Below are 16,781 nucleotides of genomic sequence, written 5' to 3' on the forward strand. Positions count from 1 at the left end.
GACGCTTTTGGGGGGCGGGCTGAGGCTCGAGGGGCACCTGCGCATTCCCGGGGCCCCTTCCCGTTCAGAGGTAGTGGATTCTTCTCCCGTTGAGGGCCGCACAACGGCCTCGAGCTTTCCGCTCTGACTCCGGTTGCGGAGCGCGTACCCGGCTGCAGTGTGTGGCTTCGCGAAGAGGCGGGCGCGCACGCAGGCCGCCTCCGCAGGCGCCGCACTGCAGTATCTACCGGCGGAGGCAGAGGCGGCGCGGGGCGGGGCGGGGACAGCGGAGGGGCGCGAAGCGGGGCAGCGGTCCAGACTGGGCCGCATCGGTTGTCAAGGGAACGGTGGCGTAGGTAGGTGCTGACGTCAGCGGGCGGCGCGCTGTCTGCACTGCCGCATCCAGCGCTTTTTCAGAGCCGGGGTTACAGGCGGCCGGGGGTAGCCCTGTAGGCGTTGTACTCCCAGCGGGCTCCTCGTAGCGCGGGAAGCCGCTTCGCTTTGTCCCGGGGTTGGCTCCGGCGAGACGGGCTGTCTGCCGCTCTGCGATCTCCTTCCCGTGAGTACGCAGCAGGCGCGCTGGTGGCGGGAGCCTGGGCCCAGGCACCCGGTCGGCCCCGGCCTTCCCGGGGGGCAGTGGCGTGGGGGGCTGTTCGGATCCGAGGGCGTGGAGGTGGCACTGCGCCACTGGAAGCTTGGCGGCCAAGCGCCGCCGAGCGGATGGATGTGGTTTTGGCGAAATACATCAGCATACTTTTCTGCTCCCTTGCCTGGGCTTCTTGGCTCCGGAGTTCAGCGTTGTGTCCTGAAGGAGTGAACGTAATCTTTGCTTCTTCTACTCCCGATTATGCTTTAAATGCTTTTAAATCAGATGCGTAGTAAGTTCGCTTCTTTCTTTTTAGGATGCCAACCTGGTGCTGAGTATTGAACCTGAGAATACCTTGTTAATTATATCTGAGAAAACGTGATGGATGCGTTACGTTTATAAGAGTCGAATTACATGAATAGGGTCTTTTCGATAGGTATAAAAATAGAAAAAATACGTAGGCTATTTACAAATCCCTACCAAATGGTTGTGCAGCCTCTCTCTTTTCGAATTTGGGATAACTGGAAAATAGATGACCAGGCTTATTAAATCTGTATTTACTAAAATGTAAATATGAATATAGGCTCTTACCACTAAAGTATAGGAGTTTTTGCTATGTGGATTTAGTGATGTCTTTTATCTGCATGCTGGATGGTGTTCACATAAGTGAACTCACATAATTAGGTGTATATGTATAATCATTTTTTTTTTCTTTTTACCATTTTTTTCTCAGACTTTTCTGTCCAAAATGCCCTGATACCAGAGGAAAAGGAATATGGATCCCCAGGGATCTGGAGCCTTAACTGATAATTGCTGAGCCAACTCAAATTATGTTTCTCTTTTCTTTTTAATGTCTTCAGTTTTATTCTTAAAAATCTATGCATAGCCTGTTCTAATGTGGGAATTGTTTGTTTTGGACACACCTCCATCTTTAAGTAAAATTGGAAACTCAGGTATATATGTACTGGTTACCCATGGTTTTGATACTTGATAATACACATGCAGGTATTTATTTGAGAAAGAGGATGAATGTTTCTGCTAAGCTTTTCTACTGCAGTAGCATTTTCAGTGGTAGGCACAGATTGTTAGTATATGTACTGCCGAGGCAAGCACGGGCACAGAGTTGTAAATTCCTTGTCTGTGAATGTGCTCCCCACAAGCTAACGTTACTAATATGAGAGTGTATGCTCTTAGGAAAGTCAATCCTGAGATGGAATTTGGTTTCTTAAAAATGTATTGAAATGTTCATTTTTTACTTAAAACATTTAATAAAAAGTGTGTTAACATACCAAGTTAGATGTTTACTGCCTTTCAAAATTTAAAAATTGTTTTTGTTTTAAAAATGTAAGTATTTTATTCAAATATGATCCAGTTTGCTTCTTCACCTTATTTTGGACTCTAAACTGATCCAAATGTACTCAAGTTATTTGCATACGATTGAGATAAGAGAAATTGGTGTAAACATGATGAGTTAAACCTGATTGGTATAAACAATGACATAATTATGCCTGAAGAATACAATTTTTATTTGGAACTTTCACATTCCAAATAAATCCTCTTTGTTTTATTAGGCTCCTGATTGAATTAATGCTTTACTGCAACGCAGTGTTGCCCATAAAGCTGAGATATGATCACTGGTGAGACTTGCATGAAATGTATGTATACAATCCATATTGTTTACTTACTTTAAATTTTGGATTATTTTAAGGGATACTTTAATAGATTAATGAATAAAGTAGATGTCAACAACCAAATATTAACATTTAGAGATATTTAAGTGTTCAGTATTCAATTTTCTTTTTTTTTTCAATTTTCTATTTGATATTGGTGATTAAGGTTAATAGTATTCAATAGATAGCAGTTTGTGACTCAGCTGGACAAAGTAAATAATAATTACAACATATGGTTAGTTTTCATTCTTTGCTTTCAAAATGGATGTTTTACTCTAAGCAGTCAGAGACAAACTTTTTTTTTAAAAGCAAGCTAGTAAATATTTTTAGGCTTGGTCTGTGCTACAGCTATTGAACTCTGTCTGCCATTGAAGCACAAAAGCAGCCATAACAATTCTTAGCAGAGTGGGCATGGCTTTGTTTCGATACAACTTTATTTACATGAACAGGTGACTGGCCTGCAGGCCTCGTTTGCCAACACCTGCTCTGGGGTATTCATTCATTCATTAAGCATTATTTATTGAATACTTGTTTGAATATTTATTCTGTGACAGACCAGACCGCATGATACCATGTTTCGCCAAAAATAAGACTGGGTCTTATATCTTTTGCTCCAAAAGACGCATTAGGGCTTATTTTCAAGTTAGGTCTTATTTTTGGGGAAACACGGTAGTAGCTGGGGATATAGTTATAAACTACATAGTATAGAGAAAGAGACGGATGGTATGTTTATTTATGTAGATATACAAGTAATTGTACAATTTCAAGTTGGGTTAAGTGTTGTGAAGGAAAAAAATAGTCTCCTATGTGAGAAACAGAAATTTAGACGAGGTTGTCGAGAAACAGTCCACTTTAGAGGCAGCATTTAAACAGGCAGCTTAATACAAGTCAGGCGAGGGGTTAGAGGAAACTTCCACCAGAGAGCTTAGAAGAGTTAGGAAGCTTCCAAATGGGGAGAAGCAGCTTCACATGGAAAAGAGCTTATTCTGACAGAGGATCTAGAAGGGTGGTATGGCTCGAATCTAGGGATCGCAGGGAACACTGGTCTTGATTTGAAGCTGTAGAGATAGGCAGGCCAGGAATAGAGAATCCTGCAGGGCATGTGAAGGACTTGTATTATTTTGTCCTGAGTGAAATGGGAAACTCACAAGGTCCTAAGTAAAAGAATAACATGACCTATGTTTCAAAGGAAAACAAACTTTCAGCTTTTAATATTTGTTGAATGCTGATTATTTACTAGGCAAGTGTTAGCCATTTTTCATGCAAAACGATCTTCAACATAGGATTATTCTGATTTTATAGATAGGGAAGATGAAGTTTAAAGATGTTAAATAACTTGTTTAAGGCCACATTAATAGTGCAGATGCTGCTAACAGTGGTAAATGCTACTGTGTATCACAAGTAAAACAGTTAACTTAGCAAAGGAAACTTGCAGAGGGTGTAGCCCAAAAGGTAAGAGGGGTACAGGTGAGTGTGGTGTCACCAAAGCCAAAAAAATTTTTTTTTTAAGAAGAAAGGACTGGTCAGTTGTTCTAATGTAGCTGGAGAACTCATACAGGTATTTCTAAGACTGTTCTTTAACATAATAATAATGAAAATGTGTTATAATACAATTATTTAGAAAATGACATGAGTCTTTATCATTTGTAGTTGAGAGTGAAGCCAAAGTAAAAACCAGAGTTTGTTTTGAGGAATTGCTTAAGACCCACAGTGACCTAATATGTGAAAGAAAAAAACTGAAGAAAAACATTGGCAAGTCTAAAGGAAAAATCTCAGTGAGTAATTGATCGTTCGGTAATAGTGACTCAAATATCTTCATAAAATAATGACTTTTCATATTAAAAGTCTAAGGAACTTTGGAAATTAAAAACAGTACATTTATGTCATGGTCAATAACGCGTGCGAAGTTTACTCAATATTCTAACATCACTCTTAGAATATTGAGTTCAGTCTTGAGTGCTGTCCTACAAGAATAACAATAGACAAACTGGTGAGAGTAATGGGGGGGGGGGGGAGGTAAATGGGTAAATGTCAAACTGGCCATATTACACATTGTTGAAGAAAAGCCAAATTTTTAACCCAGAACAACAATTTAGGAAATCATATCTTACTTCAGATATTCAGTGACTTATCTTTATTTAGAGTTACTCATATAATTCTACCCAGCAGAACCAGGGGAAATCAATGGCAACTTAAGGCAGTAATTATCCTTTTGTACGTGAGGAATGTTTCAAATGATACAATTTTTGACAGCACATTTAAAAGGATTGAAAATATAGAACTCAAAGCAATACTACACAAATTGGCAATTGACTACAGCCTGATTCCCAGGGTACCATAAAGAGTCTGTAATAGTATCCACAAAATGCTCTATTCAATCTTCAAACCTTTATCACTATTTCAGTTGGACCTTTTATTCCTTTGACCATTGTCGCTTGTGTACACGCACAAACACGCACACACACAAATAAATAAATTCATGTATGTTCTGGTAATTGGTACATAGTATTTCTTTGGCAGGAGTTTTGTGATGAGTTATATACATCCTACATTTTACTTACAGTAAATGTTTTCCTGTTTTGTATTTTGTTATGTGAGCTGTTCATTTTAATATTCTATCTGGTAGCCATCAATATACACAATATATATTCTCAAGTGAGGCAAAAATAAGTGCAACATTGGCTAGAAACCAGCCATACACATGAGGGGTTTCATAGTACACCAATGTACTACTTAACACCAATTTAGAATTACTGATAGAATAGGGAAGATTACGTCTCCCATAGTGGATGCTGTCCTAAAACAAAATGTGCTTCTTCTGGTGGTACCATTATACAGTGTGGTAGGGAATAGTGGCATATGGAGGAAGGAACGTTGCATATTGGTATATGCCCTCCCTTTGGGTAAGGTGATGTACATTGGTCAAAAGCATCTGGACTTGGGTCACAGTGTGGCCTCTCCCATGTGTCTTTAGGCCCAGCCCAAGCAGCTACCAACCTTGGATAGCTTTATAGGTCCTATCACGGGCCAGGCACAGGCAGTGGCTGACCTCAGCCTGCACCACGGCCCCTCCCAAAAGGCCTTGGAACCAACACTCCAGGTGTTTGGCTTCAGACCACAACAGAGCACCATCTAGACAGCCCACGTAGTCAGCCTCAGGGTCATCCCTACCCACTGGTGTGCCAGCAACAGTCAAGTCGCAACTATAGCAGAAAGGCATACACAAGGGACACTCCTGGAGCACCTGGCTCAGGTGACCGGGGATACTGCAAAGCTGGGCACCACAGGACACCTACTATAAAAGGCCACCCTGCTAAGATTGGGAGAAGTAGCAGATCTACCTAATACATAGAAAAAAAACAGAGGAAGCCAAAATGAAGAGACAAAGAAACATGTCTCAAATTAAAGAACAGGAGAAAACCGCAGAAAGAGAACCAAATGAAATAGAGGCAAGCAATCTATCATATACAGGGTTCAAAACACTGGTTATACATAATGTGATACATAGATGATGTATTACAGAATTGTACACTTGAAACCTGTGTAACTTTACTAACCATTGTTACCCCAATAAACTTTAAATAAAAAACAAAACAAAACCAAAAAAAAACACTGGTTATAAGGATGCTCAACGAAATTAAGGAAAGAAAAGATCAATTCAGTGAAAACTTCAACAAAGTCATAGTAAACATAAAAGGACACATAGAAACCATAAAAAAGAACCAGTCAGAAGTGAAGAATACAATAACTGAAATGAAGAATACACTAGAAGGAATCAACAGTAGATGAAACAGGATTGAATCAGTGATTTGGAAGACAAGGTAACAAAGCACCCAATCAGAAGAGCAAAAAGAATTTAAGAAATGAGGATAATTTAAGGGACCTCAGGGACAACATCAAGCCTAACAACATTTATAGTATAGGATACCAGCAGGAGAAGAGAGAGCAAAAGATTGAAAACCTATTTGAAGTAATGATGACTGAAAACTTCCCTAACCTGGCAAAGGAAGTAGACACACAAGTCCAGGAAATGCAGAGTCCCAAATAAGATGGACCCTAAGAGGCCCACACCAAGACACATCATCATTAAAATGCCAAAGGTTAAAGACAGAGAAAGAATCTTAAGAGCAGCAAGAGAAAAGCAGTTAGTTTTTTAGAGAAAAGCTCCCATAAGACTGTCAGCTGATTTCTCAACAGAAACTGCAGGCCAGAAGGAATTGGCAGGAAATATTCAAAGTGATGAAAAGCAGGTACCTAAAACCAAGACTACTTACCCAGCAAGGCTTTCATTTATAATTGAAGGTGAGATAAAGAGCTTCCCAGACAAGAAAAAGCTAAAGGAGTTCATCACCACCAAACCAGTGTTACAAGGGACGTTAGAGGGATTTCTTTAAGATGGAAAAAAAAAAAAAAAGTCAAAAATACGAATAATAAAACGACACTAACTACACCTCTATCAATTACTTCAGATTTAAATGGATTAAATGCTCCAGTCAAAAGATAGAGCAGTTACCAGTGGAAGCCAAAAGTTTTCTTCCTAAACTGCCAAGAATTATACAGGCCATAAATGAGATGGGAATACTTTTTAATTTAAGGTTGGAGGTGTTTTACGGAAGGAACAAGGAACGAGATTTGCCTAGACCTTTGTTGTATCTTCGGGACATTTTTTATTTTATTGATGCTTAAACTACAAAATTCGGTGTATTCAAATTTGATCATGGTGAATCTATTTCAAAAGGAAAAAAAAATCCAACTTTATGAATATTAAATGGAAGGCTTGCCTTTTTTATCTAGTTTCCCGTGGAGTAGTTTATGAAATATGCTCTATAAGATGTACATTTTTTTCATCGTAACAAATTGTAAATAACTTACCCATGTTTCCCAAAAAATAAGACCTAGCCGGACCATCAGCTCTAATGCGTCATATTATATTAATTTTTGCTCCAAAAGACGCATTACAGCTGATGGTCCGGCTAGGTCTTATTTTCGGAGAAACGAAGTATTAACGTGCTACACTTTAATTAATTTTACTCTAGCTATTTTTAAAGAGAAAGCTAGAAATTGAGCATTTTGTATATGATATGTTTCCATGCTTCCCTTTCCTCCTCTCACTCCCTATTTAATTTTCATTTGTCATTAGGTTTTTGGATTTGCCAGTGACCTGCTGTAGATCGTGAACCATGTCAGAGAATAAAGCTGATGATTGTGCCAGTCTTAAATTATTCATGATTCAATAAAATTGATGATTATTAAAAAAAAGAAAAAAGACTTAGAGTAGCCAAATGGATAAGAAAACAAAACCCATACATATACTGTTTGTGAGAGACCCATTCAGATCAAAAGACACACACAGACTGAAAGTACAGGGATAGAAAAAGATATTTCTTGCTAATGGCAAGGAAAAAAATAGGTGAGGTATCAATACTTATATCAGACAAAATAGAACTTAAAACATATATAATAATAGACAAAGAAGGACCCAGCAATTCCATTTCTGGGTATTTGTCCAAAGAAACCCAAACCACTAATATGAAAAGACATACACATCCTTATGTTCATTGTAGCATTATTTACGATAGCCAAGATATGGAAGCAATCTAAGTGCCAATCAATAGACAATTATAGATACATATATACAATGGAATATTACTCGGCCATAAAATGGAATGAAATCTTAACCATTTGAGACAACATGGATGGACCTGGAGGGTATTAAGTCAGACAGAGAAAGACAAATACCATGATTTCAATTATATGTGGAATCTTAAGAAAAAAGGAACACACAAGAGACAAACAGACTCAGACAAAGACAACCAGATTAGGGGAAGAGCTGGGGGCTGGGTGAACAAGGTGAAAAAATTAAGAAGTACAAATTGGTAGTTACAAAAGTCCCAGGGATGCAAAGTACAGCATAGGGAATAAAGTCATTAATATTAAAATAACTATGTATGGTGCCAAGTTGGTACTAGACCTATGGGAGGATCACTTTGTAAATTATGTAAATGTCTAATCACTAAGCTGTACACCTGAAACTAATGTAAAATAATATTGAATGTCAATTGTAATTGAAAAAAATATATGTTGAGGCATGTATAATAAGACACTTGTCTTTATAAAAATAAGCTTTGACTGAACGGCACCCTCCACAACTAAGATTCAGAGGACAACAACTTGACTTGGAAAAAAGTCCTGGAAGTACACACTGTTGTCCAATAAAATCCTATTCCCCTTCCCCAGTAAAATCTTAAAAAAAATAAAAATAAAAAAATAAGCTTTGAAAATAAAATAAGAATGCCTGAAAAGACCTGAAACTCATACATTTGGGAATGCAAAATCGCATAGCCATTTTGGGAAGCAATCTGACAGTTATTTAAGGAATTAAACATCAGTTTTTACCATGTAGCACAGCATTTCCACTTGGGGGTATTTACTCAAGAGAAATGAAACCATATAACAGTGCAAAACTGAAAATAACTCAAATGTCTATTAATTGTTGTGCTCAGCTATAGGAAGAAATAAACTACATGGAACAATATGGGTGAATCTCAGCTTTATGCTGAGTAAAGGAAACCAGACACAAAAGGCTGTATATACTGGATGATTCTGTTTATATGAAATTGTAGACAACACAAAACTATAATGATAGAAAGCCGTTCAGTGTTTAAGTGAGACCAAGGCTTGGGGGGTGGGGGTGAGTAGAGATTGACTTTGTAAAAGAACACGTGGGGTGGTGGAAATGTTTAACATGATTATGGTGGTGGTCACATGTCTTTATAAGTTTGCCCAAATCCATTTAATTATACACTTAAAATTGGTTAATTTTATTTTATGGAAGTTATATCTCAATATAGCTGATTTTAAAAACACACAAACTAAGCCAGAATCCTAAATGATGCACAGAAGGTAAAGATAAAAGGATGGACAAAGGTATAATAGAACATGAACAAATGTATTTGGGACACTTCAAAATTCACTCATAATCTAATCCATAAAATAGACTATTTTTATGGTAGCACAACAAAACTAGAAATTTGTAACAAAAGTTTAAAATTTATAAACTACTTTGAAATTTTTAAACTATCCCATAAACCTGTTATCAAGAAAAAGAAAATCAGAACTCCAAAAAGAGGGTCTTTTAAAAAGTAATGAAAATAGCAGTACAGTGCTACAGAACACATGGGACGCTACCAAAGATGCTTTGGGAATTACATTTATTGCAGTGGTTTTAAAAAAAAATTGAATGAAGCCAAAGTAGGTGAATAACGAATATAAAGTCATTATAAAATTTAAATATTACTAAAAAGTTGACAGATTAGTGGAAGAGAGTAAGTAAACTGAGCTTCATCTGATTAGCTTTCCAAGTACTTCATTTTTAAAATCTTTTCTTCTAGAACATAATGTATTTTTCTGTTTCTAATTTTTGTTTATTTTTTTCCAGTTATTTCCTTTAGGAGTTTTCTCGTAATTTGCATAATACTGCCAGTACATTTCTGGTACTCGCTAAGAAAGTAGAAAGAAGAATTTACATATGCCCCCCATTTAATATAATAGAAATTCAAGGTTATTAGGTATGATTTTATTCATAGAAAGAAGACAAAAATAAATTTCCAAAAAAGTTAGCTGTGATTTTCTTCAAATGAGGCAACCAGGGTTGTGCTTTGGGTTTTCTTTTTCTCTGTATTTTCTGGGGTTGTTTTGTATTTAATTTTTTTTTCTTAACTGTTTTAAATGAAGCATATATTGCTTCTGCAAACAGAACTTGTGAAAATAAACCTTTTTTTAAAAAGGAGATTATTAGATTTGATTAAGGAAGAGTTTTTTGGAGGCTAGAGCTTTATAATTTATCCTTGAATAGATCAAATTTGAAAATATATTTTAGGTAAGCTAAAGAGTCTTGGAGATGGTATAATAGATACATCTTGGGATACAAGGTGTTTTTTTAGCATTTTCTCATCTTTTCCATACATTAGATATTTTCTAACTATTTTTAAACAAGGATTTTTCAAAACTTAAATTTTTATTGGTAAACTTACCCATTTTGGGGAGAATTCTTCATTTTGATATTTGCTTCCATCTTGTAGCACTTTGGTTTTATCCATTCTCTCTTCCACACATATCTGACACTTTTGTTACTCAAAATTTTAATTTTAACATCTGCAATTTTGTTTTGTTGTTTTTTCCCCACCCAATATGCTTTGCAATTCTCTTTATTAGTGTTAATCCCACTTATATTAAATTCTTAATTTTGTTTATGCTATTCACTTTATTGTTAGTATTTCTGTTTTATTGGATTTGGCAGCTTTAACTTCATTGTGCTACTTTTCTTCGTTGTTTGTTAGTTTGTAGTTGTCTAGTCATCTTTATTTTTGAGACTCTTTCTCTCCTACCTGCCGGTTGTGTTCCACATACTCTGCTTCTGCTGTTGGTGAAGATTGTACCTACCAGAAACACGGTGCTGTATCTCTCTATACTCAGCTGTTTTGTCATCTGAGTGAAAGTCACCATCTAACAGAGATGGAGATGGCGGACAGAGCTATCCCTCCCAACTCCTCAATTGGTCATCCTCAGACTTATCCCCTCCTTCTCTTTGTATTTCTTAACTCTGAGCTTATGGCTTCTCCAGTAACACTCTTCTCTGGAGAAGCCTTTTCCTATGGGCTGTGGTTTTGTCTGGTAGTTTCTTAATAGATCTAATCCTGCTTATTTTTATCATTGCGGAATTTCTCAAAATATTTATTTTATTGCTAGTAATATTCCTTTTTAAGTTCTAGCCTTTTTTCTATTAAAATATCTCTTATTTTAAATAATTTTAATTGGAAAAAGAGTTACAGGGGTATGCTTGATCTGTCATTTGATTTAACTTGATAATATTTAATACTTAGCAGTATTTTCAGTGATAACATTTGGACTAATTGCAGGGTACTCCTAGAACTATAGATTTGGTTTTAGAGTGTAATTATGAAGCAGAGTAAATGACCTGTGTGTGTTTTCTATTGGGGAACCCAAAGTGCTTTAGCTCAGTGGCTCTTTTACCAATTTCTCAAATATCTCTTAATTCGAGTATGGATCATTCTGCCAAAGACAAAATAGCATTTGAGATTTGAGCAATTAACTTCTTAAAAGTCATTACGCACTTTTTCACATGTTGCTTAAGTCATTTTATCTGAAGTTACTCTCAGAGATTACTAGTCTAATGCTGGGAGAATAAACTAGGAGAGTGTTTATCAGATGGTCTAGAATGTCACTGTGTTCAAGTAAAAAAATGAAGTAATCTTTCCAATATTACACATTGTTGAACACTAACCATTGTGCTTTGACTTTATATAACCAAACTATGCTTAACTGAAACTTTGTTATTGTGTTCTTTTTCTAGCTTGACACTGTTAGAAGCAATCTTCAGAAAATTGAGGACACTAAAAGTGAAGTAGTTGCTGCTAACACTAATAACCCAGAGAAGAGATTCCCAGTCTCTAAAAGCAAACCACGCAATTCACAGTCAACAGCTGAAAATCCAGATGGTGATATAAGTGTAGAGAAAGACAAACAAGAAAAGGAAAATAAGAAGGTTAAAAAAACAATGTGCCAAGAAATGGAACTGGAAACTCCTGGGATGAAGGTGGAAAAGGCAGAGCCAGGTGTTCATCAGAAAAACGAGATGGCAAGCAAAGAAAAAGAAAATAATAATTTAGATGAGGAAGAAGTACTGAAGCAAGTATACCACTCCCAGGTAGCTGAAGAAATGGCAAAGGAGATTAAGAAGAAAATAAGAAAGAAGCTCAAAGAACAGTTGACTTACTTTTCCTCAGATACTTCCTTGCATGATGACAAATTGAGCATTGAAAAAAGGCAAAAGAAAAAAAAGAAAGTTCCGGTCCTGTCTAACCCTGAAACAAGGTACTTTACATTGAGAAATGTAAAATGTTCTCTTAAAAAAACATTCTATGATTTTTCACCTTTTTTGAGTGATATCTATAGTTTCACAAAGAAAATTCTTAGACTTTCATTTGGACACATTGCCAGTACAATAATAACAGCTAACCTTCACATAGCACCATACTATGTTCCAGATGCTTTACAAAAATTAACTTTTTATTCCTATTAACAACTCTTTGAGGAATGGAAATGTTATTTTTTGTAGATGAAGAAACTGAAGGGTTTATATCAGAACCAGTAAGAAGCTGAGCCAAAACCTTGGCCGTCTTGCTCCAGAGTCTCTACCAACTATTCACTTAACATCTGCTTATTAAATAATAGAGACTTAATTACTCCCCTATTTTTTGAGTTATAAATGCCCGTTTGTATATGTGAATACAGCATTTTTCCCTTATTATACCAATAACACTTGCTTATTGTAGAACTTACAAACCCAAAGATAAAAGCAGTCCAATCAATGAAAGATAATCGCTTAGCAATTTGGTTTTCAGTCTTTTTCTGTTTATGATGCCTTTATTTATATATGTATGTATTTATATATTTAGATAGATAGATAGATATGCTTGCATGCATATACAATGTGAGTTTCTGAGCATATTCACATGTATATATCTCTGCTTAGAGAAAATGAAATTAAAAATGTCCTTTAACTACCATAATTTGTTTTCTATAATCCATATTTAGGTAAAAACTTGAAGTGGGGACATTCTGTATTTGACTATCACCTGGCATATAGGGGCAATTTTCCCTAATGTCCTCATCTAAAAATAATTCCCCTTATTAAAAGCTAGACAGTGATAGGGCAAATGAGTGGCTATAGGGACATACACGCTATGATCAGAAAATATGGTAAATGTTGAAATAAAAAAAAAACATTGCTATTAATCCCCCTCAAAAATATTCCCCCTCGCTTCAAACAGACTTATCCGATTGTTCTTGCCACTTTCTGAAGCAGTTCTGGAAATCCTCTTTCGTGAGTGTCTTTAGTTGAGCTGTCGTGGCTGCCTTGATGTTTTGAATTGATTCAAAACATTTACCTTTCATGGTCATTTTGACTTTGGGGAAGAGCCAGAAGTTGCACAGTGACAGATCCAGTGAATAGGTGGATGAGAACACACCATAATGTTTTTATTTGACAGAAATTGCCATACCAGAAGCAGTGTATGACATGGAGCCTTTTCCATTGTGATCACAAAATACGGTGAATGTTGCTGTCGAGTGCCATCCAACAAAAAGGCAGGGATCTCAATACAGGAACAGGCTTGTAGAACCTTAGTAACAGTATGTGACAAGTTTCAGCTTGTTTGGTGTAGTCAGTCATGTGTGAGCTACAGTTGGGAGAAGGTGTGTTTTAAAGTGAGCCGTAAATCATCCTCCATCATGACAATGCTCCATGTCACACATTGCTTCGTATACAGCAATTCCTGTCAAATAAAAACATGGTGTGCCCTTATCCACCTTATTCACTGGATCTGGCACCATGCTACTTCTGGCTCTTCCCCAAAGTCAAAATGATTCAGGACATTTTCAGGACATTGAGGCAGCCATGACGGCGCAACTAAAGACACTCACGAAAGGATCTCCAGAACTGCTTCAGAAAGTGGCAAGAACGATGGTACAAATGTGTTCAAAGTGAGAGGGAGTATTTTGAGAGGGACTAATGGCAATGTGTCTTTTAATGTAATAAATTTTTTTATTTAAACATTCACCATATTGTTTGATCACACCTCGTATTAGTATATTTGTTAGTTATCTGTTGTTGCATAAAAAAATTACAGAGTTTAGCAGCAAACATTTAAACATTTATTGTCTCATAATTACTGTGGATCAGGAATCTGGGGGTGGCTTAGCCAGGTGCCTCTGACTCAGGGTCTCTCACAGGCTACAACTGGGATGTCAGCTGGGGCTGTAGTCATCTCAAGGCTTAGCTGGGGGAGGATCTGGCAAGTGACATTGCTGTTGGAAGGCTTGGAAGATCAACTGTAAGCTCACTCATGTGGTTCTTGGGTCCTGACTGGCTTTTAGCCAGGGACATCAGTTCCTTGCCATATGGAGCTCTCCATGTGGGCTATTCACAACAGTGGGTAGTTGCTTCCCCAGAGTGAGGAGACAGAGACAGAGACAGAGACAGAGACAGAGACAGAGACAGGGACAGAGACAGAGGGAGGGAGGGAGGGAGGGAGGGAGGGAGGGAGGGAAAGTCATAGTCTTTTTGGAACCTAATCTTGTTAGTGGCATCCATTACTTTTGTCAAGGTCTGTATTAGAAGTGGGTTATTAGGTTCAGCTCCCAATCAAGGCAAGGGGATTACATAAAGCTATGAATATTAGGAAGCAGGGATTACTGGGGGCCATCTTAGAGGCTCTTCACCACAGTATATTACAAATCCTCTACTCAAAGCTACCATATCTGTTATGAACTGGTAAGCTCATTAATTTTAATTAAAACCGTGACTTACGTGACAGGGACATGCAAATCTCTTTAAATAATAATATTTGATGAGGCGGTGAAATAGCATGGCTTTCAAGAATGACTAATTTGAAGTATTTCTCTAGTCTTTTTATTTATTTTTTTTTTTTTGAAATATGACTATATACTGGAAGTCAATTTTGATTATTTAGATGCAGATTTTTTACTTGTTAAATTAAAAAAAAAATTAATAGGTTGGTTTCTCAGTACAACTCAGTATGCTCCTGGGATGCTACCCCTTATGATTTATTAGTTCATGTGACGCAGATTTTAATTTTAAAATCAGCTTTCAGAAAATGTAGTGGCACAGCAGCCACTGGAAAACACAATTAATTTTTACCTAGTATTCAGAGGTTGAATATCTGAAGTCTCCTTGAAAACAGAACAACCTTAAAACACATTTTTTGATTTTTAAATAAAGTAAGTTAGAAATTTGTTCATTGATTCTTTACTAGGCAGCCGGGTGAGGATGCTTTGATCAATCCCGTGTAAAGACAGATCCATTGCACAAATACACTTACATTTTTACCTGGAGTTTAGAATTCAGTTTAATTTGCTTCATGGGCTATACAACTCATCACCAGCTATGAAGTAATGCCCACAATACATAGTTTGACAGCTTACCATTTTAGTGCAAAAGAAAACATGTATCGCCTAGCTGGGACTAGTATCGATTCTAGGATTATCCTTGCCTCTATTCACTGTTCACTTCGCTGCACCATGAATAATAATAATAATAACATAACAATAATATATTTATAACACCATGTACTTGGATTATATTTGCAGTACATTGCCCGTCTCTGATGTCACAACTGAAGGTAAAGAAAAGAAGGAATGTCCAGTTGGAACAGTTAGTTCAGATTCTCATCAAAACGATGAAATAACCTCAGTGAAACAAAACATAGAAGACAGCATGCAAGATGACACAAAATCCAAACCAAAAAAAAAGAAAAAGAAGCCTAAAGCAGGTTTGTTATCCATATTGAATGAAAAAATGTGTTCCTTGATAAGTATAACTTGATTCTATGACTTTTAGCCCTTAAAACTAAAGGAAACTAAAGGACTAGATAGTCCCAAAGGATATAATTGAAAAAAAAAAAAAAAAACAATATAAAACATTTGCTACTTGTTCTTGGATTCATCTAGATTAAAACATTCATTTATTTGTTACTGAGTCTCTGTGATGAATTAGTATTACCTGACTTGTATCTAATTCCTGACTTAATTTAGCTCTGGAATGGCATTAACTTTGTAGTTGCTATTGTAGTATAGAAGATTTCTTTCTTATACCATTGAGTTTCGAGCCCCTAACTAATTTAAACTCCTAGTTATTGAAAGCTATAAATGGTCAACAGCCAATAAACATTTCAGATGTTAAGGCTGCATGCCTCTGTCAAGCATGGTGTCTTCCCAGTTTCTCATCCTAATTCAGCTTGTCTTTCCTTCCCACTTTTCCTTTTCTCCTCTCCCTCTCAGTCCTCTTTACTCATGTCTTTTTTCTTATTTTTCTTATTATTCTTGTCTTTCTCATACCTCTTACATCCTTTCTTTTTCCTTTTCAGTTTCCATTTAATTGGCCAAAAATTGGAACTAATATAGCGAACTTTACAATTTTTGGTACTTATTCATTGGATTATAAAATTGATGTTTTGTGATTACTGTAATTAAATTTTTAAAAACTTGAAGTATAATATACACATAGAAAAGTGTACATGTATATTACATAATGAATTTTCACAAACTGAACATGCCCATATAATCATCATCCAGATCAAGGAACAGAATATCATTAGCACCCAGAAACCCCCTCAAGTCTCCTTCTATCTAGTTCATTGCTCTTCAGGAGTAAACACTATCTTGATATCTAACACAGTTTACTTTTGCCTGCTTTTCTACTTTAATATAAATAGAATCATAAATATTGTGCTCTTTTGTGTCTGACTTTTTTTACTCAAAATTATTTTTGTGAGATGTGTACTCTTGTTGCATGCAGTTGAGCTTATTCATTATCAGTTGTGTTTTTGTACTGTATAGATATCCATTATATAAATATACCTCAATTAATTTACCGATTGTATCGATGGACATTTGAGTTGTTTCTAGTTTTAGGCAATTACAAATAAAGCTCTAATGAATAGTCA

General features: G+C 36.5%; 1 protein-coding gene across 14 annotated transcripts in view; it reads left to right on the forward strand.

Moving 5' to 3' along the window:
- The first annotated feature begins 201 nt into the window (after nt 1-201).
- The window catches only part of AHI1 (Abelson helper integration site 1), a 170,363-nt gene continuing 153,783 nt past the window's right edge, over nt 202-16,781 (forward strand). For 5 of the 14 annotated variants that reach the window (XR_016020173.1, XR_016020174.1, XR_016020175.1 and 2 more), the window contains exons 1-6: nt 344-538; nt 1,299-1,518; nt 2,137-2,220; nt 3,886-4,010; nt 11,609-12,129; nt 15,427-15,608. Coding sequence is in view for 11 of the 14 variants with exons in the window: in XM_088795449.1 (XP_088651575.1) it covers nt 2,193-2,220; nt 3,886-4,010; nt 11,609-12,129; nt 15,427-15,608 (856 nt within the window). In the remaining 3 variants the exon portion in view is untranslated. The other 9 variants (XM_088795441.1, XM_088795447.1, XM_088795444.1 and 6 more) reach the window with 9 other exon arrangements.

This window comes from Rhinolophus sinicus, chromosome 2 (assembly GCF_057876585.1).
Source record: "Rhinolophus sinicus isolate RSI-liver-muscle chromosome 2, RSI-T2T, whole genome shotgun sequence".
NCBI classification, from domain to species: Eukaryota; Metazoa; Chordata; class Mammalia; order Chiroptera; family Rhinolophidae; genus Rhinolophus; species Rhinolophus sinicus.